Consider the following 27,019-nt stretch of genomic DNA (forward strand, 5'->3'; position numbering starts at 1 on the left):
GCGGGGAGCAGCCCCGGAGCGGCGGGCGCTGCAGGCGCCGCCGCTTCGTTAGGCGCCTCTTACATAAGCCCGGGTTAAAGGCAGACGCGCCTTTAAACTTATTTTCCGCCCCTTTTCTCTGCCCCCAAGCTGGGCCGCGGGGCTGCGTCCCGGGCTCGGTCCTCAGCGGGCCGTTAACGACCCGCGTGCGGCGGCCCACGGAGCCTCGCGTCGCGGGAGCGTTGGGAAACTGAGAGAAAGAAGTGTTTTTTTTCTTTTTTCCAAAGACCCGAAGAGATGTTTGGTACTTACAGACTTCTGTGGTTTTAATTAACGTTATACTGCAGTTAGGTTTTGCAGCAGGCTTGTTCAAGTAAGAGGGAGCAACTTGTAGTGGTTCCGTAGCTGGGTTTATACCTGTTGATATGTTGCTATCAGTGAGGGCTTCTGCATTTTAAATCTAAACGTGCCTTAGAAAGGGGCGTCAGCTTTGAAGTGCCTTTGGAAATGTGAGTAAGAGAATGGGAGATGAGGGAGACTTTTCTGTGCAGACTTTGTCTCCTCTCCCCCTGCTGCTCTCTGTCACTGGTGTCCTTATCCAGTTCATCTAGGAAGAGTAAACCTGTTATAAATACACACACACATGTATGTGTTTATATTATGTGTCCTTTTTTTCCACTGCCAGTGGTGGGATTTTAGCTCCAGGTTTAAAAACCTTGCTGAATAGTTAGCCTTCCTCGTCACTGACACGGCACCGTAACCACAACAGCGCCGGGAATGTATTCCTGACGGCTGCAGCCTGTTTCTTTCACGAGCGTTTGACTAGAAGACATCCAGAGGACAGATCTGGTTAATAAGAAGCTGCCATTTGAATAGGTGCTTTTTAGAGAAGTGACTGTTTAATGCAGTGCAAACTGCAATGCAGCTGCTCTCAACTTTCTTTATTCTGTGAAACAGGTTTCCTGCTTCACTTGAATCTTCTTTTTTTTCCGTCTTTCATGGACTGCAGGTTGAAAACAACTCCTGTAAATGCTTGCAGGGTCACTGTATGTAATGTACTGAATTAGCTTTGGGATTCTTCTTTCAGTCTTGAATCATTTTAATTCCATCTTGGTGTTATCAATATGTAGAAGTACGTTTGCTGGCCATGCTGTGAATGAATCTTTGCCCTTTTGTGCTGGTTCTGGTTGGAAGCTGTAACTCGAAACATATGTTTTTGCATTGAAATATGTGTCCTTTCCAAAGATTCCTCTATAGGAGAAGCGTGGAGTTTGTGTCCTTAAAACAGGAGTGATGAATCAAAGTACTTCACGTAGGAGAATAAGAGCTCAGAGTTTGGCTTTTGAGCAACGGAAAAGTTGCTTCTTCCCGAGGGGTCTGGCCCCAAAGTAGCCTCCCTGCCATAGGCCCTGGGGAGACCTGCAGCCCCTCGGCACCGAGCTCCCCGTGAACGGCTGTGTCCGAGACAACCGTGTCCTGGTGCTTCCCCACGGCGTGCAGCCCAAGGAGGAGTTAGGGCTCAGCCTGCTGCTCCCCTGTACGTTTTACGGAGAAGCTGGATACTCAGCGCTGTGAATTCCAAGGGATGACAAAATACATAAATTTTGCACGTTATCATGTGCATGAAATCCCTCTTTGGGTTGTGTACTAAGAACTTGTTCTGTTTTCTAAATGAATTACTTGGTTTTTGTACAGGTTCTTCAGGCTTCTCTGAGGTTCATTTCCCTTTACCCAGCTTTATCTTTGTTACAAGAAAGTGCTTCATTAGTCCAGGAAGAAATACAATCTAGGCTTTCCAAAAAAAACAGCTGTTAACTTGATGCCCAACTTGCTCAAAACCTGTACTTTTTCCCCCCCCTTTGAGAATCTTTGCCCAAGATAAGAAGAAAGGCCAAGATTCTGTCTTGACTCTCCAGCAGCATTTTCCTACTAACATCTTCTAATGTATGAAGTTTCACACCAAGGCTGCAAAAGTGACTATTTATCGAAAACATTGATACTTGGGAGTCTTCAGCTTGCAGTAACTTATGCTTGCAGGTGATTCCCTTTCTAGTGGATACCTCAGCTAATCTCTGGTTTAAGTTCTGTCACCTGCTGAGCTTCCTATGCCTTTTGCTTCAAGAGCCCTCGAGTTGGTGCATGCAGGGGATGTTGTGAATCCCCTTGGTGCCTCTGTGGTCTTTGGTGTGCAGCTCCGCGTGCGTCTGGCCGTCCCTGCAGCCGCTGTACGTGCAGAGCTGTGTTGCTCTTCCTCCCCATCCGTGGCCCTCAGGTAGCTGCTGTCACGCCAGGGAACTGGTAGTTCACTTTGTCCTTTTGCCTGATCCTCACCACACTCAGACATATATTTCTGAATGCTACTTAAATTTTGAGATACTGTAATTTGTAAGAGCTTCTCGATATTTCTTTTGAGTATTGAGGCTTCCTTAAGTCTGACCATTAGCATTTGCAGCCTCTCTGTTTCACTACCCAAATATTAGGCTTTCCTTGGAATTGCTCTGTGAGATGAGGCCATGAGAAAGGTGCTCCCTCTCACAATATCCTTCACCTGGGAAGGGATGTCCCAGGTTTTACTGCTTCATTCCTGAACTAGCTTAAATTCCCTTCTGTGGCCCTGTGCTGGTCCGGTGTGCAGGGCCACAGAAGGGAATTTAATCTGTTGATCTTGAAGCTGTTTTGTTTTGTGTTGGATCACAAATGTTCTTAAGACCCATGAGAGAGACGATAGTGCTCTATGTCTAAAGAAGACCCTTTAAGAAGACTGGTGTTTAGGTCAGCTGCCCAAGGGGAAGGTAAGGCAGTTTCTTTTCCTATTTGAGGAAACATTTGACTATGCATTTTACTCTGGTCAATGGTATCTCTCTGTCATATGGATAGTGAAAGCAAAAATTTGAAAGTCTGTCAGAGGCTTTTCCAGGATCCCTAGGGCAGTTGTTCTGTAAGCCTTGAGGAGGGAGTGTCCTCTGGAAAACTGGGTGTCTTTGCTCTTGTTACTGTGGAGCTAATGAAGTTTTGTCTGTTCCTTGCTCTGCGTACACATGATTCATTTGTGACTGATGCTGGTCTAACACAGAAGCTTACCCTGAGGAAGAGTCCGCAGTTTCCTTAGAAAATCTACTCTGGTGTTTCACTATTCCTACCCTTACTGGTGGATTTTGTTCGTTCTTCCTCCCTTTTCTGGTTCCCCTGTCAGAATTCTGATCAAAATCTTCATAGCATGTTGCTAATTTGTCACATCCATCATGCACATGGAGAACAGGTTATTTCATTCCTACTTTCTTTAGTCTTCTGTGCACTTGAAAATTATGTTCCTCATGTCCTCTTCCCCTGGAGAGATAGCTTCAGTTAATTTGACACTTTTAGTTCTCTTCTTAGCTTTTAATCAGGCTCCTTTTTGTCCTCTGGGCTCTTTGCATTTAGCCCAGGTCTCTGTAAAAGTTCAGTTGAAGTCGTGAGAGCAGAAGTATTTGGGAAGTGTTCAAGAGAGGTTGACTTCAGAAAGCAGAATCACAAATGGTGTTTCTTTTTGCATACAGTTTCATAGTGAGTCTCTGACAGTGGTGGTTAACAAATCAGCCTCTCCCCAAATATCCTAGTGCATATGGTTGCAACTTTTTGTTATTTCAGTACATGTGGGACTAAGGGGAGTCACCTGGCCCTGCTGAGGAGCTAAAGCCCGGCTTGAAATGTGACATTTGGGAACTTGTTTGAGGGAAGATGTGGGACCTGCAGAAACTGCAGGAGCTACTGGGGTTGATTTGTTCCAAAACTCCTCTTGCAGTTTTAATTGTCTTGCATGTTGCTTCCTGGGCCCTTGACGTTTGTACGTTTCTAGTGTTGCTTTTATCTGTCTTTGGGAGGAATTGTTTATGGTTTTACTATAATGCAGAAAATGCAGTCCTAGCCCCTACCAGTAATTCAATAGTACAAAACAATCTTTTCATAAGTAGAGAAAGGCACTGGATTTGGGGGGTGTTTTCCTATTTTTTAAAACAGCTGTTAGCTACTTCTTTTGGGGTATTTAACTAGAGACTCAAACTTGCTTGAAGCTCTCAAGGCTGTAGTGGCAATACACCAAATTGAAAGAATAGTTACTTATGCTCACTTGAAAATATGTGGAACTTTCAATATTGTGCATTTTCTAACTTATCTGTCTAGAATGAGAGAGAAATTGAACATTTATTTTTCTTTTTCTTTAAGGTCTTGAAAACTTTACGAGGTCCGTGAGATAAAACTACATGACACTACACCATGAGTGACAGTAAATGTGATAGTCAATTTTACAGTGTTCAAGTTGCAGATTCAACATTCACTGTACTAAAACGTTACCAGCAATTGAAGCCCATAGGATCAGGGGCACAAGGCATTGTTTGGTGAGTAAAAAATTACTTTTTTAAACATAAATGCTCTAAATTCAAATGAAACTTGAATGTGTTTCTGATAGAGGTATCAGGTTATCAAATACTGATGATAATCTCTGTCTCTTGCCACAGGGATGTGGAATATATAGATTTTGAAATATGTTTGCTGTAGTTTATGAGCTTTTTTCTTTTGTTTTTAGGGGAGAATAATACTTGGATGACTGCCTGATTTAAGATGGTCAACATATTTTCTTTTTGTTAACCGCTTTATTTTTGTTTCTAGTTCTCCCATTCCCTGTGTAGTCTGATATTCCAGTGTGAGGCATAAGATGGTGAGAGATTCTGGGTTTCACTCATTTCTTCATCGTGGCCCCTTTCTTCCCCCCTTTTTATTCCCGATCACTCCTGTCCGTTTCTAGGAGCCATCAGTGCAGCGTCTTGCCCTTAGCTGGCAGGACGAGGCAAGTCAGTGTCACTGTCACTCCATGGATTAACCCGGCAGGGATGCTGTATGACGGGTTGGGCTGGCCACCTCACCCGTGGTGTCACCTCAGCTCTGTGTCCAGCCTCCACTGGCCCAGGACGTGAGAGTCGTTTAGTGTCATCCTGAACCTTAGTCCCTTGTGTGGCACCACACCTCTGGGCCAGCTCAAGGTAAACATTTTCAAATGTTCTCTACACTGCAGCTGTCTGCTCTCCCCAACTTAGTGCCAGCCCGTGTTTTGTTGGGCAGAATTGATTGGTACCAGCAGAAATGGTTATTGATGCAGTTTCACAGCTCACAAGGGAGCAGAGAGTGTGAGAAGCCCCTCAGTGAGTGACTTCATGTGACTTGATCACAACGTAGTGGCTGTTTCTGCTTTAAACATAGTCTGCAGTTTCAATTCTTCTGTAAATGCTGCAGAATGAGTGGGGTGACTCATAGGCTATGAGCAACTTTTTGTGCATCACGCCATGAGCCCATGTCCTTTTTTTCCAGTTTTTATAACCTTTAAAAACTGATTTACAGATACGAGAAAAAGTGTATTTTCCTGGGAATATAACTTTTTATTTTTAAACGATTCTGATATTCCTATTTCCCCACTAATAGATGTGGAATAAGCAAAATTAGAACACCCTATCTCATTCCTTTTTAACTGGTTGAGTGATGAGTGTGTAGGCACACTAAGTCTTGGCTATTAGTGTTTGGGTGAGAATTAATGTAGTGCTAATATTTTCCTGCTGCAAATATTCTTAACATTATATTAGTTCTAGAGGGCATCCAGGAGGTCAGCTTGCTTGTGATTTCTCCTTCTTTCACTGCAAGTATATAACTTGTTTTCTGTCTTGAGCTAAGCTTGCTCTTCAGCAAGAAGTTAGGGTAGTGTTAAGGTCAGTGTTTTGGAAAGAAAGGGTGATTTGATGAATTTGGGCGCACTATTTAAGGAACAGCAGAATATAAAACATTTCATCAATTTTTATCTTTGAAGTATCTGAAAGCCTTCATGTTTGGTGAGGAATTTCTCATGCCAAGTGTGTCACTTCAGTTAGTCTGGATGTTGTTTTTTGGTCAAAATATTAATGTGAAACTTGCATCTTCTCTTCTGTGAAGAGTTGGTATTAAGTTGATGTTTTTCTTTGATATCAAAATACATATTAAAAAAGATTTTTTTTTTTCCAAGTAGATATGAAAGAGCAGTGATGGAGGTAATAAGTGAAAGAGCTAGGAAGATGGAAAAAAAAAGTTTGGTTGCTGTATGGAGGGTATTTCTAACATGCACTCTGCCATGAACTGGGAGAGAAATTGTATATAAAATATAAATGATCAATTTCTCTCCCAGTTTATGGCAGAGTGCATGTTAGAAATACCCTCCATAATATACTTTGTATATAAAATATAAATGGTCAAAGTATATTTTTGAGCAGAACTTCCCCCTTTATTCCTAAGTATTAATGTATTTGTCATAATATATTTAGTATTGAATAATCACTTGCACAGAATTATTCTCTTAAAAAAATTTCCCCTTAAACTTCCTGGCATTTTATTTCTTTTCTCATCTTTGATCTCCTTGGATTTCCTAGTCAATGGTAGTCTCTCAGCAAATTTTTGTCATGCAGTGCAGCAAAACCACAATGTTTTAAATGAAGAGAGCATGTCTGCACTCTGATGGTTGTACTTGCAAGAGTATTTGCTGCTTTTGCAGACTCTTCAGACGGTGGAGAAAGGGTCAATGGTTTTGAATGCTGAAATAGTTAATGGACTTCCTGTTAGTAGCCAAGGTGGTAATGGGGTAGCATCTGCTGTTATTAAATCTATACCTGATACAGTTGCCTATAATTGTGATTAGAAAAAGTCTGCTCAGAATTCAAATTCTGAGGTAAGGATAGGTTTTTTTTTCTTAATAGATGAATCAGTTTAATACTGATTATCTTCATAATTTTTTCTATAAAATTGCAAAATATTTAGCAGTTAGCCCTTGATGGTGATAGATAAAGGTATATTCTGTCTTCTCTTGGTTTTTTTTTTTTTTCTTTTTTTTCTTTCTTTTCCACACTAAATGAGTGTGGGAAGTCAACTTTTCTTTTCCCCTCCTACTAGTCCAGCAGGCAGCTTCACATTTTTTCAGATGCAGCACTGAAGATATTCCCATACCATTGGGGGCCTAAACAGAAAATGAGGATTATTTTCTTCTAAACACCGTTATTGTTTAGAGCTGTAAAAGATCCTCAGGCAGGAGTCCTGCTGTGTATGGAATGGGCGCTCCACTTGTGTGCCTCTGCTGCAATAGAAGAAAAAAAATCCTTCGGAAATAGTGAATGACTCTAAGGCAGCAATGGTATCTTTTTCCTCCTGCACCCCAAAACTTTCAGAATATTCCAAAGTATTCAGATTATGCAGCTGAGATGCTTTTTAATTCCAAATATATTAAAAGATTAATGTTTTTCTTAGATTCTTTTTTAAGGTGTGTCTTGAGTCGGTGGATGTGGTTATATGGAAGGGTTAGAGAAGACTTCAGCTAAGAGTGTTATTGGCTTCTGTTTAACTTGTTTCTGTTTTACAGAGTGTGTAGGTTCCTTTCTAAATGAAAAACAGACCGTGTTAATATAACCAGGTTGTTTATTTTCCAAATGAAAAATAGAAGGTGTTAAAGTAATCAGCTCTGGAATATGCACTGTTTCAAAGTGGATTTCTTTCCTCACTCCCGTCTCCCACGTGCCCCTCCTCTCTGCAAAACAAATTTCTTCTTACCTTGTTTGTATTTGAAACCTTCTAGTGCTGCGTTTGATACAGTCCTTGGGATAAATGTTGCTGTCAAGAAGCTGAGTCGCCCTTTTCAGAACCAAACCCACGCGAAGAGAGCTTACAGAGAACTCGTTCTGTTAAAATGTGTCAATCACAAAAACGTAAGTGTGGCTTTGTCTCTTCCATGAGCGTGAGGTGTCTATAAGGGTCTTGTTTTACTGTCCTATCTACCGTTAGCAATCAAAGCAGTGGAAAAAAGTGGCAGGAAGAACAGGGCAGCTTAGTGGTGAAACACAGTTCCTCGCAGCGTGTGGTGACATTGGTGGTGGGGCGTTGGGTGGCGTTGGAGGAGGAAGTGCCGGCAGGAGGCGGCTGTTGGAGCAGCAGGGATGCGGGCTGCCCCTCAGCACAGACCTCCTGGCGCTGCCCCTGCTGCAGAGCATCCTGCCCAGTGGCCTGTCCTGCCCAGCGGGGCAGAGGCTTTGTGTGTGGGTTTGACTCTTCTCGCTGCACTGTGGTTAAATGTCCTGAGCTCCAGCGAGATCTCTCTTTATTAAAACACCAGTGTTTAACTGGCAGACACAGAGGAAGATGGAACGGAATTGTCTGACATTTCATCTGTAAACAGAAGTGAAAGCGCTGTGCTGCTTGCTGCTTTTTGACCTTTTTAAAATATAAGGCTTTATAATGTCAGTACTTGGATGTTCAAATGCAGAATGTTTAAATGAGAGAGTATAAAGATAATGTGACTGCATTGCATTCTAGTGTTAATGTGAACTGGAAACCCAGAGTCCTCAGCATGCAGTCCCAATGATCCACGCGCTTCGTGGAGTCTGTTGATTGTTTATGGTTGATTTAAGTAAGCTTTTGTTAAAATACTGAAGCAGCTGAATAACTGCATTGTTCTCCTTAAAATTACTACTTTGCTCTAATTTTAGTAGTTCTGGAAATAGTACATAATCATCTAAGATGAATGGGATGGCATGGAACACTTCTGTCTATGTGCTCTTGCCCACCACAGGCTTTCAAATAACAGATTCTCACGCACAGATGTTGAAAAAAGAGAATATATTTTGGGCAGTGGAGAGGGAGACAGTTATAACTTATAAAATCAGCTGGCCTTGTCTGCCTCGTCCATGCTACAATTTTGAACCTTTTTTTCAGCATGGGTTAAGCAAAAGTGAATACAACTTAATAATATTTAATCAACAATGTGCATGTGATTTTTAATAATATTTTCTACAATATTGATTTCTTTAGTGCAAATTAATGTTCTTATGTTTATTTTTACTTTATAGATCATTAGTCTATTAAATGTATTTACACCACAGAAGTCACTAGAAGAGTTTCAGGATGTGTAAGTACTAACTTCTTGGTGTAATTCTCTTGACAAATGCTGTTGGAGGATGGTAGCAGCTTTTATTAAACATCACTCATACTAGGCTTAAATGTGATTTCTTAATTTTTGTAATTATTTTCTCTTATGTTTTAGATATTTGGTTATGGAGCTCATGGATGCAAATTTGTGCCAGGTTATTCATATGGAATTGGATCACGAAAGAATGTCTTACCTTCTCTACCAGATGCTGTGCGGTATCAAACATCTCCACTCAGCTGGTATCATCCACAGAGTAGGTACTATTAAATCACTAATAATACTCTTTATGAAGACACGTGTTCTTATGAAACTGCTGGAAGGTGAAAGCTGTTTCTTAAAAGTCTGTATTACATTTTTTTCTGTATTACTGAAGACTTTTTAGTTCAACCTTGAGGAGGTACAATGTAAATGAAACTGAAAACAGGCTACCTCTATTGACAGTAGGACGTCATTTATAGCAATTTTTGTCAGTAATATAATTTAACTAATGCTAAATCAATTAAAAGAAGCATGAGCAACAGCAGACATTTCAAAAACATTCTCTATAATTTGAAAGAAACTAAAGCAAAACAAAAAGACCTTTGAAGTTTTGGGGGAAATTTGTGATTAGATGAAAGATTTGGTTTTGAAAAGAAGGCAGGAGTAGGAAAGGGACAGAGCTGGGGTAGCATAGGAGAAATGGGACAGCAGCAGAGTCTGTGAGCTTGAGCTAATGTACGTGGCTCTCGCATCTGTTGTTAATTTGGCATATTGGAAGTCACATGCCCAGTGTTATGGCAAGATGAGGTAACAACAAATTTCCCTATGAACTGCTGCAAATGATTATTCTGTTATTAAAAGATTAACTTCTGGGTGGAGCATTAGAATCAACAGTTTATCTGATGCTTCATGGAGTTTAAATGTACATTTTCACATATGGAAATTCCTTTATTAAATTGCATGGGGGCGTGTGTACATATATATATATATATATATAGTTGACATATGCTTGAGGAAGATACTAAAGCATCTGAAGAATACTGTGGAATTTACCATGGTAAAATACTTGGGCTATCTGCTTGTATGTGTGTTATTCAGCTTCTTGTAATAATTTCTGAATAATAACACTTGAAAAACTATTTTTTTCAACATACATTGTATTCTTTTGGGCAGAGTAATGACTTTTTCCATGGGTATAAGCTCTTAAGATATTTTATCATTCTCCTTGCTCATTGATAGCTTTATACTTTTGCTACATCATAGCAAATGGCTTATCTCTCATTAACAAATGCATTTGTTGAAGCTTTATGTATTAGTTTCTACCCTTTCCTGCACATATCTGGCTAATTGACACCCTGTGTCCTATATTCTGCTGTTAGTAGGGCACAGATACTAAATACAACAAAGTGCTTCACTCTGCAGCTATTACTCATACCCAAATTGGGTCTGCTAAATGTGTTAATGCAGATTTTCTGTAAGCAGATTTCTGTGTATATGCCTGATGTGTTCATACAATATTTAACTGACTACATTGTCAGTGCTTACATGGAAAATTATGCCTAGACAGGCAAGTTTGATTGCAGTTTTCCATGAAATTTTGAATACTTAGCAATGAAACGTTAACTTTTTTTGTGTATATCTGTAGCAACCTGCAGATAGATTAGAGCCATTAAGTTATTCGTGTGAGATGAACTGACATATGAACTGGCATGTATTGACTCTGGAGGTGGGGTATATTTTTCAAAATGTTGAGACTTTTGTTAACTGAAATAATTTGCTTTTAGGATTTGAAACCCAGCAACATAGTAGTAAAATCAGATTGTACACTCAAAATCCTTGATTTTGGTCTGGCAAGAACAGCGTGTACCAATTTTATGATGACACCGTATGTAGTAACACGGTATTACAGAGCCCCAGAGGTTATCCTTGGAATGGGATATAAAGAGAATGGTAAGTTGCTGGACTAACATCTTAAATCTTTTGTCTAAAGCACATCTGTCCTAGAACATAAGTCTCGAAGATGGGTGGCTGGTTCCCTTCTTTTCCATCCCCCCACTCCTCAGTGTGTTATTAAAACGTAAATCAGGATATTGGAAAAAATGAGAATTACACTCCTGATGTTTTTGGAGTGTATTAATACATTTCTGCTCTGTGTACATCTCTTCATTTGTACTGTTCTTTCTCACACTGTCCTTATTTCTTTGCTTGTGTTGTCCTGTTGCCATGTTTTCTATCTGATGAGAAAATGTTTGAGACGGTTCCACTCAATGACTGCTAAAACATATAAGCATCCATATGATTAACGTGACTTGTTCTGAAGCACCTTCTCCCCATCTGTCCCCTTCTATGTCTTGGGTCACTTTATTCAAATCTATTTCAGATCCCTAGGACAGACCGTGTTTTATGTTCTCTTAAGTGTGTATAGCACTTAAAGCAACTTAGTATTCCATTATTAAAAACAACAACGAGACTATATTGAATACCAGGGAAACCAAGGACAAGAGGTTGTCCTTGAACAACGTTACTGGGGTCTGACCTCCTGTTTTTATTAGTTGTAGAGTAATACGCTGCCTCCTTTTTACTAATTCTAACCTGTTATACCTATTTGCTCCTTCACTAAATGCTAGGGTTTGGGAAGGGCATACTATATATTTTTATACTTTTTACATATATATTTTATATATAAAGTATGTGTATGTTTAACTCTGGCTTTGTAATACAAGAGACTCTGGACCTTGCTGAGCCACTGATCAGGACAACTTACATTGATGAACAGGGCGGCTGGGGTTTGCTAAGTGCAAATGTGGATCAGAACTTTAGTAGAGGCTGCTCTGGATGGGACAAAAATAATTTATCTGCAGGACTGTGGATGTGCAATGTGAGCTTACAGATCAAGCTAACTCTGGTATTTAAAAAATCTTTAATCTTTTGTCCTTGTTGCACCTAACAAATGGTAGTGGATATCTGGTCTGTTGGGTGCATTATGGCAGAAATGGTCCTCCATAAAGTCCTGTTCCCAGGAAGAGATTGTATCCTTCATGGTGGTTTCAGAAATCTAAATATTTGTTGTGTTTTACAAAATGCTAATAACAGAGCTTTCATAAGAGTCAGTTGGTGTTGATGTGGTTGAAATTTCATGTTAGTAGTTTGGTTTTCCACATTGTTGTGTTTTACTGTAGATGCTAGACATTTTTGTTTTGTTTTTTGCCTCACTTTTGTTCATGATACTTCATAATTTGATCATTTCATTTTTACTTTCAGTTGATATCTGGTCAGTTGGGTGCATCATGGGAGAATTGGTGAAAGGTTGTGTGATATTCCAAGGCACTGATCGTATCCTTCCCTAGTCATCCTTGAATTCCATTCCACTTCCAACAGGAACATAATTATTTTGATCTGTTTAGGTAAAAAAGCATAAAGATACCCTTGCAATCATGGTTTAGTACATCTGCTGTAATATTTGGAATTAGTGTCATTAACCAAATTGTTGAGCGTCCCATTTAATTCTCTCTGATTGTATTTCATGTAATTTGTACTGGTTGAATCTGTAGAATTTATAGTAAGATCTTCAGCTTTTGTAGCTTTAAGAGGATCCTGCTAGACTTAAGCTATAAATAGCAGTAAGTATATGTTCTTAGTTCTTACTATTATTCTTTGTAGGTAAGTGTTATAAGCCAAAGCCTAAAGTTATTTTTTACAAATGCATGGATTTTGCTTCCCGTTTGTTTGAACAGTAACTTGGTTTTTATTGTACAGTTTTCTGAGTTTCAAACAGATTTCTTTTTTCTTGCTTATTAGCATTTGCTGGACAGTAGTGTCCCAACTGTAAAAACATTGCATGAGATATTTTTTTATTATTAATATTTTTTAATATTAAAAGAAAAACTTTTCTTTTGAAGCTCTTTTCATTTTATGAAAATTTTATTTTAGTCTTTTTTAGAAGACTATCATTCTTCTTTCCCTCTTCCCCCTCCAAATTTATCTTCAGAAAATTGTGTTTTCCTGTACAGTAAGAAATGTAGGAAATTACTGTGAAACATACATATGCCTTCATACATATTATAAATCTGAAATATCAGTAGCACATTACTGAATCAGAAACAAGTCTTTGCCTTGTGTTAAGTGAACAGAAACAATCATTTGATAAATTTTTTTAATATATTTGGTGTATATCAAAAAACTTAGAAAACAAATCAAAACAGCTGAGTAGCTTTGCAATTACAAACACCACTTCTTCATCCTGCATAAGAAAGAAAAATCTTGCAAGGGAATGTGATAGAAGTAGATGTTCAATACCAATAAATAAATTGAATCCAGAAGATGTTATTAAACCACAATTGGCAGCCTTTGGCTCTAGGTTTTAAGACACAACAGATAGTTTTGGTCCAGCGTTTTCAGGCAAACAGCATTTTTGCTCATTGGCCAGCAAAACTTTGGGCACACCACTTAAATTTCTGGGGTGAGTTCACAAAATCTTGTCGCACTTACCTAGGTCTTTTAGTAATGGACTTTCAAATTTGAATGCCAAATTTCATGACACTAATCTTCAGCAGTCAATCATGCATTACTTAGTAAAACAAATGATTAGTTCAGTCTTTTTGTTCTTCCACCTTTCTTCATTTCTATACTTATTGTTTTATCTTCTAAAGCCTTCAGACCAACCTAACACAATTCTTCATGTATGTTGTGTCTTTCACCTGCATGTTAGCATGAGATCCCTTTATGAACACACAGAGGAAATTTTGTTCATACTTGTTAGATATGCAGGTCAGCACTTACAGTTCTGTAGGGGTTAGTGAAGCTCCAGCAGTCTGGATTTCAATTTCATAACTATGTTATCAGTAGGAGTGCATTACTGTAGTGTTTTATTTATTAATTGTCTGCTCTAAAATGTGGATTTTGGTTCTCTTTAATGCCAAACACTGACAGCTGTATATGTTGTTGAAACCTCTGAATTGGTGTTGGTCACAAAGGTTTATTTTTCTGTTTTTTAAAAAAAAAAAAAAGGGCTATAATTTGAGTTGACTAACCACACTGCTGGTACCCAAAAATCTAAGCTAGTGGTGATCTCGCAGAAGTCAGTTTTCCAGGTAGGAACAAAATTTCCTGATGTGTGTTAAAAGGTTTATTTGTATGTGCCTTGTTTTAGCATGAGAGTTTAATACTTGACCTTTTTTATTGAGATTTTAATATGTCTTTTTCATTGCAATATATTAAATAAGCAAATGTAACTTTCAGAGATTTCAATACAAAGATTTAATGTTTAGCATGAAGCAAGGAATATGCATATATTTTTAGTTGTATTTTTGGCATGTTAAACAGAATTAAAAACACTTCTATCATCAATACATTTTAAATGCATCTTAGCTGAACGTGCAGCAAGTTTGTGATCTTTTTGTTGTAGAATCTGTCTATATGAATAGGTTGGTTAGAATAAAATGCTTTAGATTGTGGATTTAAATGTGGAATGTTAGCCAGGAGGATGGTCAGACTCTGGTGTATTCTTTTAATCAGAACAACTGTAAGCTGTAAGTCTGAGTAAGCTTGCATTGTACTAGTATTCCTGGTAATCTTCTCTCTGTTTTGTTAACCTGATGAGTCAGAGCAAGCTTAGGGATCTAAACCACATTTATTATGTGTAAAGCAAATGCTCAGATGAGAAGGAGCAGTCCAGGAAACACATGAAAAAGTATTTTCTGAGTATAATTCCTGCAAAATACTTGAAGTCTGAATTTAAGGACAGAACAATCTTTGAATCTTGCCACAACTGATGCACTTGAAATCACACACAAAAAAAAAAACCTCAAATTGGGATTTCTTGTTCAGCATTACTAATTTATTGAAGTTTCTGATTGTTAACATAGTTTTCAATTTAAAAAAAAATATCGAATTTCTTTAGGGAATATGCAGAAGAGTTCTTTACACTGAGGATAAAAAGCCCCTAGGTAAATATTATGTTATGTTTCTTTCCCTACCTTCAGGAATCGTCCTTGTGAAGGCACTCTGTGTGCTTCCAAGGGCTCCAAGGCAGACTCTTTCGTTTTGTTTTCAGAGTCTCCCTCGAACAAAGGTCTTTTGTTGTGGATACAATTGCTCCATAAAGACTTCATTAAGACTCTTTAAAGTACTGCATTCAAAACTGGCTGACAGATATTAATGAGCAACAGATTTGAAAATGATGCATTGGGCAGCACTTCTACCCCATTTTACATTAATTGCATAACAAAACCTGACTTTGATACTTTGATATCAGTCTAAGGTTTTTGCATGGCAGCTCAGCTCAGAATACAGTTGCTTTTGGAGTGAAGTTTGTATCCCTGTCCTTTGTTCAAGTTTTCACTTTTCAGGTTTCAATAAATGTTCTTGTATAGACTTCAAAAACTGCAGCTGTTTTTTCCTAAAGATGTGGTGCAGATATTGATCAATGGAATAAAGTTATTGAACAGCTAGGAACGCCATCAGCAGACTTTATGAAGAAACTACAGCCCACAGTGAGGAATTACGTAGAAAACAGGCCAAAATATCCTGGTATTAAATTTGAAGAGCTCTTCCCAGACTGGATATTTCCATCGGAATCTGATCGTGACAAGTTAAAAAGTAAGGAGGGGGGAGGGTCTTATGTTTTTAAAGATATTCCCTTTAAATGTCTACGTTACACTTGCAAGAGGTGTCAGCACTAAAGGTGGCAACCTGTAGCATATCCTGAGATGTCATAAAGAATTACACTAATAGTAGTCATTGAATACAGAATTATTTCCCAGTTATTAAAATTGTGTTTTTTTCACACAAAAGTCAAGCAAATGTCACCAAAACTGTGTAACTACGTATCACATTAACTCTTCTGTAAAGAAAAAGTAATTTGATTGTACTTTTATTGTATTAGACTGTGCTTTTAAAAGCCTTTTTTTATTCAGTCTTTCGTGGTCAAACTGTGACCTATGTGGCAACAGAACTGTTAACAATTGAGGTTGATTTGCAGGCTCTGTTTGGTGTTAATATAAAATTTACATTAAAAGACTGACATTACTCTTAAAATACAACCCCCACAACCCTGCACTCCCTGCCCTTTGTGTTTTTATATACATGTGTAACAGTGTAGGAGAGATTGGGTCTGTGGGCCTGCCCTTTCAAGGTGTGTGCTCATGGTTTTAGCAAGATGTGGACCACACAGCTCAATTAAATGAGTGCTCAAGGGGAGTTATTTGATACTATAAGATTAATCACTAACTTAATGTCACTGACAAACAATCTTGTTGAAAAGCTTCCTTACTGAAGCAATCTCTTGCATTGCATGTTGCCCATTGCTAATCTGTTTTCTGTGTCAGACTTCAACGTTTACAACTCGTTCTTTTTCTAGCCAGTCAAGCTAGAGACTTATTATCAAAAATGCTTGTAGTAGATCCAGACAAGAGAATTTCTGTAGATGAAGCCTTACGTCATCCTTATATCACTGTCTGGTATGATCCAGCTGAAGCAGAAGCTGTAAGTTTCCATTTATTTAAAATTAATTTTAAGGTATCAGTGTGGGTGGGTGCTTCCCCCCTGCTCCTGCCCCATCAGTGAAGGTTCAGGAGCGGAACCACAAGCTAGTAAGGTAGAATTCATACAGTTCCTAATTTGCTGTTCCCTTTAGAGGAGGAAGAGTTGCCTATGGTAAAATCTAGTGCTTTTTGCCAAGTGGGCTTTCTCTGCAATCACATCAGGCATTTACATTGACTCTTAAACAAATTTTCAGCAGAGATAGAACTTAATCTGTGGAGCTGTAAAACGACTGTGACTTTGAGCTGTGGGCGAGCAGACTGCCAAAGATGAAAGTAACAAAATTCTGAGAAAATCGTTTTTTTCGTGCTGTGATTGATCGTGTTTGTCTGACATTGTAAGTACGCTACAGACTTTGGGTTTTTTTGTAGCCTCCACCTCAAATATATGACGCACAATTGGAAGAAAGAGAACATGCAATTGAAGAATGGAAAGGTAAGAAGTGGGGATTGATTTTACCAAAAGAATAAATAGCATTGAGGTATTACTGTCAATTACACCTATAGTTTTAGTCAAAGTTTCAGTACAAGAGTGATAGACACTTCCGCTTACTGGGAAAGTCACTAATCATTCTTTAATTTTTTAAGAAATAGCTTTATGATTTGAGGTATCGATTCTGATGAATATTAAGGGCATGTCTGCGCAGGTACACTTCAGCTTAGGTTGGATTAAGTCAAAGTGTAAAAGAGTTAAATCTGATTACTGTAGTGAATGCTTTACTCAGAATTAAAGGGTTCTAAGCTATTTAAACATTATGGAAGTTTGTTTCTCCAAATTATATCAAGATTGACGTATATTTAGACTAGCTACTGTGAGTTAACTGTAGCTGTAAGTAAAAGTGCCCATGGGAGTCTGTCGTAGGAAACGTGTTTCCTCTGGACAGAGGTGAGTTAGCCCCCTTGAGTGTTCCCTACTCTGGACAAATGAAACAGTACTGGATGGTCCTGTAACTTTAATGCTGTGATATTTTGATAATTGTATTTTAGAACTAATCCTTCTTGTGAATAGGAGTTGTTCTTGCCATACATAACATGAGTTGCTAGTGTAATCCACGTAAAATTTCAAAACTGTTGTGGAAATCTCCATGGATGTTTTCAGAATAGAGACGTTTGTTGATACTGTATTCTGAAATGTAGGTGTTATCACTACTTTTCTTAAAAAAAAGTGCTCTTCAGTTTTCTCTTTACAGTTACTTTCAGTGTACCTCTGACATGAGTTTCTTTGTTTATATTAATATGATTGACTATTTTGTTTATAAAATTTTTGTACATGTTGAGTGTGCAGAGCATTCTGTGGTCTTACAGTGATCTTTCTCTTACTCCGTCTCTTCAGAATTAATATACAAAGAAGTAATGGATTGGGAAGAAAGAAGCAAGAATGGTGTGGTAAAAGATCAGCCCTCAGGTTAGTCATTGTTTCAACAGTTGGCTTCTATAACTGTGATACACAGGGTTGGTCGGTTGTGTTACTGAAATGAAGAAATCACAGTTAATTCAGGTAGGCGAAAGTTTTGTTGTTCAGTGCTATTCATTCTGATCAGTCTTTGAAATGTGAAGCAGTTTTACATTCTTAGGAAATAAATTATAGGAGAGCTTCTTTAAGAAATCTTGTGTGTCTAATGCACTGCATTGTATATTCACTGCCTTTTCCCCCAAAGGATTCAGTCATCAAATGAGATATCTGGCATCAACTGTTAAATAAACATCTTTTATGCTGAATGCTTATTGTGTGGCTCTGTATGAATGTGTCCATTTTATGTAGGGTTTAGCATCTGTTGACCTCCTTATTTTATAAGCAGCTTATAGCATGAAGTATTTGTCCTTCACTGAATTCTTGATGTTTGCTGTTCTCTTGGTTCAGTATTTAGAATATAGTATGGTCTCTTGTGAGCTGTAGCTATTAGATCTCTCAGTATTCAGATAATTGTTCATCGGGCAACACAATTACATCTGTATTTAAGTATACACATTTTTACGTATGTATGTACACACAGAAATATACACACACATATATGTGCACAGATATTGTCCCTCTAGAGGGAGAAAAATATATAAATAGGAGTCTCTTAATATCCTAGTCAGGTTTTGAGTTCTAAGGAACTTCATGTTTGTTGTTTCAGTAATTTATTTCACAAGAACTTCAGTGGAGAAAAGTGGTCAGTGCCTGAAAGCAGGGTTATTTTTACTTGTAATATTGTCTTGCCTCAGATTTTATTATGTTTGGTTTACTTAGCACAGATGCAGCAGTGAATAGCAACACCAGTCCTTCCCAGTCATCATCTATCAATGACATTTCATCCATGTCAACAGAGCAAACATTGGCTTCAGATACAGACAGCAGCCTCGATGCCTTGACAGGACCCCTTGAAGGATGCCGATGATCAGCCAGGATTGCAGACTTAACTTTGGAAAAGAACTCTTGCTTCCATTGGGCCTGAATTGCTTGTAAGTTAATGGAACCAAGTAAAAAAAACTCCATGTTCTGCATGTTTTACTGAAGTAATGCCTGTATTTTTTACTCAGTTGTTAAAACTGCCTGCTTAATGTTGTAGAATGAAAGCAAACCAACATCTAAAGAACAAAAAATCTAAATTTAGATACTGTTAAAGGCTTTTCTGTGTTCCAGCCCATTTCAGGTGAGCAGTTACGATAGACCTATAGCTAATAACTCCTCTTGAGTGGGTTTGTGACTTTACAGGCCCAACTGGTAGGCTTCTGTGATGCAAATGGTTGTTTACATTTTTAGTACAGTATTGCTCATCAGTAGATTTTCTTGAATGTATAGTCTCTATGAAGTATGTTTAAATGTGACTGCAGCAATTTGCTTTAAATACTGGAGTGTTACACGTGAGTGTTAACTCATATTGAGCACTCAGTACTGTATTTAAAGGGCAGTTACTCTTCCACATAGCACTTTTTTATTGAGCCCTTTCTGTCTTCACTTCCCAATGATTCTGTCTGTCTTCTTGTAGAAGAGATGAACATGAACTTTAAAGAACATAGCCATCACTTCATATTTCACTTATGAATATGTGTATGTGTCTTTTGACTCCTTTTCATTATTAAAAAATGGAAGGGAGATGAAGTGGCTTAACTCAATCTTAAGAGACTTTTGTTGAGTGACGTATCTGTGAGGCAGTGCCTGTTAGAAGAGGAGAGAGTGCTAAATTGATCTGTACCTTTCTGGCTTGTGAGACTGGTCCTTTAACAGAAGAAAAAAGGGAAATGAAATCTGTCATGCTCCTCGTTTCATTGCTCAGTGCAAACTCTGCTAAAAGGGCAGACAAATTGGAGAGACTTGCAGCCGAAGTGGCTTGAAAGACACCTGCAAAGTCTTTACAGTTTCCTTCATGGGCACATTCTACCTAGTGAGTTTAAGACACAGTATGATAGTAGTTTTGAGTAATTTGTCAGCTAAGCTTATTTGTCAGACTATTTACTTAATATTGCTTAAAGCTATTCCCAACCTAGGGAAAGTTCTTATATACTGGGGGAGGAAAACATACTCTGTTTTCCTAAAGACAGTGTCAGAGGACAGGAGGGAGCTATTTGCTGTTTCACTAAAGGCCTATCTCTGCAGTCCTCAGAATCAGATAATACAAATATTCCCTGTAGCATTGCACGATATTTTGAATTCTTAGATGTGTTTGCAGTAGTGTAGGGCTGAAATTACCAAATACTCCACATCTGTGCATTGTCCATGTTCGCTTTGGAGCATACAGATGTATAGAACATTTTGCTAAAGGATCTTGTGAGTGCGTGTGTGTGTGTGTGTGTGTGAGAATAAACAATATTACTATAATAGCAAGGAAGAGATAACCGAGATGAGGTAAAGCACCACTTTAAAGGCACTGTTGATCTAGATGCTGTTGACTTGAATATTTCACACTCTGTAAAAGAAAGGAGAATGTACTTGTAATTCCTGGCCTTAAGATTTGAAAAACAGTAGCCTCAGTATAAACATTGCTTTTAGATTAGAATTGTACCCATATGTTTTTAAAAAACTTAATTTTTTATAGCAAATACTTGGTTTTAGAACTTAATGTCCCAGAAAGTAAAAACCGTCATTGTATCAAGTACTCTAATAACATCAGAATTGTTATCTGGCATCTTGGAATTTTTAGCCCTGCTTAACTGTACTGCAGGAATTTGGTTTATCTTCAGATGCTGGTGATGTATGTGAAATGATTTTAGTGCATTTTGTCACTGGAACAAACATTTAGTGCTGTCTGTTACAGTAGTACATGTCAGGCTGTTTTTTTCTTTTAATTCTTGTTATTTGTGTGAGCTAAAACTCAAGACACCTATTCAAAACAAACATGAGTAAGTTTGGATCAGCTGTAATTTGCCTTAGACCTTTGCAGGCTAGCAAAAGACACAGACACTGTAGAATGAAACGGTGAAAAAACTATGAATAGTAGAAATAGAAAAAAACTTTGGAATATATTAACATGGACAATCAGCAAAGCATAGTTACCTTTTTGAGATAAAACTGTTAGTTATCAGTGACATGGTGGTGCTAAAGGCATCGTACTTTATAAGGGGGTGATGTTTCTGACAATGAGTGCTCAGCACTACTTTTGGTGATCCAAAATTTTTAAGTTGTTTTTTCTTTTGATTTTGTTTTGTAAAGAATCTTGTTGCAAAATAGTAGAATACAGCATTTTACACACTTCATTTTATACTCCTGTGAAAGAATTTTTATTCTCTATAGGAGTGTGAGGGGCTGCAGTCCTGAGCAGCCGATCAAATCTGCTGCTCCAGCAACTGCAGAGCAAACGCGTTCATGATCCTGCCGTGATAAAGGACTAGACCATTAGTAACTTGCTTTCTGCCAGCTTTGTTCTAGGCTGTAATCCAGTAATTACTGGATTTTACTTTTCAAGATTCTTAGGGAGTGGAAGTGGGGAGGCCGAGTAGCTCTTTCTATTAATCACTCTGTTTCCTCACATTTTGGATGCACAGAGTTGAATTTTTGATATCAATTCATATCAATCAGCTCAATTTCATTTGAGCTGATGTGAACATGGAAGTTGGACCAGATGCCCACCAGATCTTTTCCAACCTAAGTTATTCTGTGATTCAAAATTGTCCTTTTTGTTTTTTGCTACATAACTGATTTTATTTTAGTTGAAACTGACATTGGACCTTCTCTTAGTATATAACTTGACCTTGGAGTTAAAACAGCTGTGGGATTGGCTGAATTCCCTTGTAAATCTTACTGTAGGAAAAGCAGTCTCTTTTTTTATGTATTCTTGCTATGGCATTCATTGAAGCTTCAGGTTTTTATACAACTGTTGCTGTCTTGGAAGCATGCATGAAATGAAAAAAATAAAAAACTGTGAATATTGTGGTTTTGATTCCAGTATAAGTTTTTTTAATTGCTAATAAACTGAATCAATGTCCAGCTCTCGATATGCAGGATGTACACAGAAAAATGCATGCGGAGGAGACGCATGCTGAAGTTCCCACACTATTTGAGTGTGCACATATAGACTGTAAATGCACTGCATGCAGATTTTATACATTAGTTGTGTTCCTGACTGCCAGTTAAGTTCAGTGCCCCATTTTGTGAAATGGTCTTTAATGCAGTAAGAACCTCATCACTGGTAGAAAACAAAGTGCACATGTAATTTGACAATGGTTTAAAAGCTGAGTTTGGTGTGCAATAGAATCACTTTTCTTCCTAATGTTAAATCGTGCTTGTAAAGTGATACCATTGACTATTTTTTTGCACTTTGTCATTTATAAATATTTATATGTATTTAAAGATTAAGAATGTGTGTGTATGTGTATATACATATATATATATATATAAAAAAATGCTTAGTTCTGTAAACATGAATGTTACTTTTCTGTATGAGGCTGTATAGTGTTAACACTATTGCAGTATACATGACTTATGAAATATATGATTAAAAATGTGAGGGTCAGCATAGATGCAATCTGTATTCTTAACTGCTCACCTGAAAAAGAGGGCTCTGTGGCTATTAACCAGATTATTTACCTGAATCATTATATTAAATATGAACACTGAGTAGCTGCATGGCATTGCAGAAATGGAGTATGTTCTAAAAAGTTCATTTCATCTGTGTTCGTATCACTTTTCCTCAAAAAAAAAAAAAAAGAAACTTTACGAAGCCAGCCACTTTAAAATCTGTATTAGAAGCCTGCAGGTTTACTTTGAGGAAATACTGTGATATGAAAGGTTTGTTTTTTATTGAAAATGATGAAATGTAAGAAACCAATGTTAAAATAAGGCTTTGTCTGCACAGATCAGTTAAAATAAACTAGTCTAACGACTGGAAACTAAAGCAAACAGCCTTGGAAATTTTCTATTGTGCTTCTGATAAGGGATTATGTTTCCTTATCAAAAGAATTTCTAGTTAAGTTTGAGTTTTAACTTTTATTAACCAGTTGGTTGCCAAGTTTCACAAACTGTTAGGGACCAGAGTGCTTTGGGGTTTTCTGTCTTTTTAAGTCCTAACAGAGTACACATGTGTTTATGCAAAATCAAGTTAAAAAAGCAATTCCACATATTTTTCTTTCCTAAAGGAAGGACCTTAAATACTAAACCATAAAGCAAAAATCTTTTTTTTTTCTGAATTTGATTGTATTTGGCTTAAAAAAAATAGTAATTTTATGAATGAAGGAGGTTTTAAACATTGCAAATGCATCCTGAGACTCCGAGAACAGAGCGAAGGGCCCTTCCTTGGCAGGAGCGCTGCCTGGTCTGTGTGTGCTGGAAAGTTCAGATCTTTAAGTGCAGACAAATCTTTACTGAACCCTTGGGATACAGGTTCAGTCTTGCAGCAATACAGGTTGTGTGGAGTGTTTCACTGGGATTGTGACACTGGACATGGAAGTACTTTAAGCTGAACAGCCTTCGTATATTCGACGTATGTCCTATGGATTCTATCGGGGCTTGATGCTAAAACTTAGTGATACTATGTCCTGGGAGCCAAATTCTTTTCTGGGATGCCAATTGCTGTAATTCCTGCTCAAAACTGGTTTTGATCCAGGGATGCCTGTGCCCGGATACAGAATTTGGACTTTGGGTTCCCAAAGATGAATCCCTGACTCCAGTAACTTCTTTCCTTTTCCATGGTGTATTTGCCTTTTATGTGTTGAAGTTTGACAGGAAAAAAGAGCTACTTTGGCTGACTATTTAACATATATTTTAGTTTGTCTATTACGTAAGTAATAGCGATGCTCTAAAGCTTATTACATAGCTTATTAAATCAGTTTTATTTTTGTCCACTCCGCATGCTAAAGGTGTCTGGAGTTAAAAGGTTTCAAGTGAATGACCTTTTCTCATATTAATGTTGGATAAAAGTGGAGGGACAAACGCTGTTTCCATTTGTGTTCTACTAAAAAGACTATTTTTGTAGCAAAAACTTCAATTGTTAAATTTCAATCCCACAGTCTTGCTTTGTGCACATGAATATACTTGGGTCCGCTATTTCAAACAGTATATGTATAACAAGTCAAGTATAAAATTAAAATAATAAAATGCACTCTTCTGAAATTTCTTATTGAAAATATGACAATTTATTTTGGTTCGGTATGAGAATTCAATACAAAATAGAGAAAATACATTTAGCTATTAAGTTTTTTATTTCTGGATGCTGCTGCTTGTTTTTTGAGAAGGTGCTTGCAGTTTTGCACAACAGAAAGCAACTTAATGGGTTTGAATCACTTTAGGATTCTTCTAAATGCAACCCTCTTATGGTTGAACAGAAGGACATTAAAATCATCTAACATGTTTAATTTTGGTTGGGCTCTTTGTAATTCCGTTTGATTTAATCAGCACATTATATTTAAAACTGTTTTCAGAGATTTGGAATTAAATATAAATACACAGTAAGAGATTTTCTGAGAAACATCTCTATTCAGATGCCTGTGGGATGATTTGAGTAGCGATGTGACTGCCTGGCCATCTGTTAGAGGAAGATACAGCAAAGTTTCTCTGCCACGATAGCCAAGTCAGCTGGGAGCATTTGGATTTTTCTTCAAACAAAGTATTTTATTAACTATTTCCTATGTTTCCCAAGTTTGTGTATGTTATGGTGAGGCCAGAATAAGATCGGGGCTCTGCTGTAATAGGTGCTATGTGAATGGCACAAGAAGTCACTGTCCCTGCTCTAAAATACCTGATACTGAACCCCTGACCCTTCCTGCGACTTAATCCATGTGTCTTTGTTCTCAGGATGGGTCCCTTAATTCAACACCAACCTTTAATTCAACCCGTAATAACCTTAACCTTTAATTCAACCTTCAACACACAGCCCTTAATTCAACACAAGCAGGGGAGAAAGTAATCAAGTTATCACTGACGAACTGCATTTTATGTTCACCACCTGAATCAGGAGTCTTTCGCTCTTCACTGATGGGAAAGCTAATTAATGCTTGTGAGCGTATTTAGTTCTGTTGTCTTCTAGTGGAAAAACTGCTTTTGAAAGAACAAAAGTGTCATTAGCTTTTCTGTAAATTCAGGTGCATAAATTGGTGCTAATTTTTTAAAAGAAAACAGATGGTTAGCAGCGTCTTTGTTTTTTGATATATCTATTTTCTTAAATGGTGGCAAAACAAACTTTATAAGGTAATTAATGTGGGTCTTCAGTTTCATCAGATGAAAATGCCCAGGTTTTTCTACAGTAGAATGGTTAACCTTCCACAGCAGTTCCTGCTGCTTTGGAGCTCCTGCTTTCAGATGTGTTACCAATAAAATGAACACAGAGGTAGCAATACACGACTACCTGTCCTTTCTTTATAAGAGGTAACATTTCTTTACAGGTGTTTTAGCAGGTTAGTGTAATCAAGATATCAGATTAAATCCCGTAGATGTAAAGTTTATCTGGTTATTACCTTTGGAAAGATTATATGAATTTTCAGGCCTTTTCAAGAGGGAATAACATATAACTAACTTCTCATACAAGTATAAGTGTTGATACTTGGGAAGACATCCTGTAGTATGTTCTAGAAGACATTTTATAAAGATTATAGGAGTCCAAGTCATTTGTTTTATCTCAGCCCTTAAATAGTGCCCCCAGGGCTATCTGTTCCTCAAGAATTTCTTTTGCAGTATCACTAAGTTTTCACCCCTCTCAAAGTGCTTCGTGCATCTTGTCTGGGCCCTCTTCTCTGCATTCTGTTTACCGAATGTCGCAAAAAGTAGCATCAAGCCCTATTACTTGTTATAATGTTGAGTTTATGGCCTTAATTTCACTCACTTATAGTATGGTGTATAATTTCAGAAGGAAGATGTGCTTTGAAGTCTAAATATATGGATATATGTGGCCTCTGCCTATGAAATTAGGCTTTGATTGTCATATCTCATCCTCAATGCTTGTGCAATAGGAACATGTTCCCTTTAGTGCAGTGGCTGTTTTACGTGATGCTGGACTTTGTCTTTCAGGACCTGATTTTTCAGGACTAAAAAGTATTTTTCTTTTCTTTTTTTTTTTTTAACAGCAATCACGCTTCCTTCATTTTGGTCTATTTTTTTTTTAATGGAAAGCAGAAATTTCATCAAGAAAGCTGTCAGTAACTAATTCTGAAGTACTAGCTACAGTTGCATTCTGAACTGTTCTGTTGTTTTCCAAAAATCTTGTCATGAAACACCAATACTAAAGCCACTGTAAAATTACAAATAAATATGTATACTTGAACAATGTGAACAGTCTCTTTCATTTACTACAGCAGTAGGATTTCTATTTCTTTGTCTTGTGCTGAAGTAGAACTTGTCTAATGGAAAGGGTGAATGGGTTTAGTTATCGTAAAAGTAACCAAAAGGTTAAGTATTATTATGAAAAATTGATAAATGTTAGGGGATTGGTTGGAGCTCCTTTCTCAATCAACTGGAAAACTTGGACATTCAACATATTATTTTGAAGCAAATTTTATTGCAAAGTAATAAATGTATTTTGACGTATGCTTGTTATAGCGCAGAAACTTGCTAGGTGTGCCAGAAATTTGACAGATCAGTATTCACATTCATCTACCATAACAGTATCATAGGTAAATTTTTCAGAGTTCCTCATAAGATTTATATGTATTTTTATGGTATGCCTTTTCTTTATATTTGCTCCAGGCTTTTGATGTGACAGGGCCGGTTTAGAAAGGTAAGAAAGGTAAGAATCAAAAACAAGATCCACGTAATTTTTGAGGAAAGTGAAACTTCAGGAGAAGTAGAATGTTTTTCATAGGAATGGATTCCTGAAAGACACAAAGTGAAGGGAAGAGTGGAAAAAGGAAATGGAGAAGAGAATTTTAAGAGTTCAAATGGAGTTCAAAGACTGCCCTGTGTGAAGGTAAGACAATAAATCAGTCATGGTTCAGTGATGCACTTCTGGAGCCTGGAGCTGCTTCGCTCCCTGGAACCTGTGGGGTGAGATGGCATTTTCTGATTCACTCACATCTGCTTGCTCTCTCCTCCCTGGGAAAGAAGGAAAACAGTCTGCAAGGTCAGCCTCTATCTGGCTGCTCACCGAGACATTCAGTGAGCAAGCGGTCGGTTACTGTTACGTTTAATCTTTCTGAAGAGCTAATAATAAATCAC

General features: G+C 37.7%; 1 protein-coding gene across 3 annotated transcripts; it reads left to right on the top strand.

The window, feature by feature from the left end:
- Positions 1 to 4,178: 4,178 nt before the first annotated feature.
- MAPK9 (mitogen-activated protein kinase 9) lies at positions 4,179 to 21,965 on the top strand. Of its 3 annotated transcripts, none has more exons than XM_026047710.1 (11): positions 4,179 to 4,352; positions 7,595 to 7,724; positions 8,862 to 8,920; positions 9,056 to 9,194; positions 10,705 to 10,870; positions 12,182 to 12,253; positions 15,335 to 15,517; positions 16,278 to 16,402; positions 16,831 to 16,894; positions 17,792 to 17,863; positions 18,692 to 21,965. In XM_026047710.1, the coding sequence occupies exons 1-11, from the start codon at positions 4,231 to 4,233 to the stop codon at positions 18,706 to 18,708; spliced, it is 1,149 nt and encodes a 382-aa protein (XP_025903495.1). In that variant the 5' UTR covers positions 4,179 to 4,230; the 3' UTR covers positions 18,709 to 21,965. The 3 variants fall into 3 exon arrangements, with proteins under 3 accessions (XP_025903495.1, XP_025903493.1, XP_025903494.1); XM_026047708.1 differs by having other exon boundaries at positions 18,697 to 21,965; XM_026047709.1 differs by lacking the exon at positions 12,182 to 12,253 and adding an exon at positions 11,878 to 11,949 and having other exon boundaries at positions 4,201 to 4,352; positions 18,697 to 21,965.
- Positions 21,966 to 27,019: the final 5,054 nt, after the last annotated feature.

This window comes from Nothoprocta perdicaria, unplaced genomic scaffold (genome assembly GCF_003342845.1).
Source record: "Nothoprocta perdicaria isolate Ctin4 unplaced genomic scaffold, notPer1 scaffold_5, whole genome shotgun sequence".
Taxonomy (NCBI): Eukaryota; Metazoa; Chordata; class Aves; order Tinamiformes; family Tinamidae; genus Nothoprocta; species Nothoprocta perdicaria.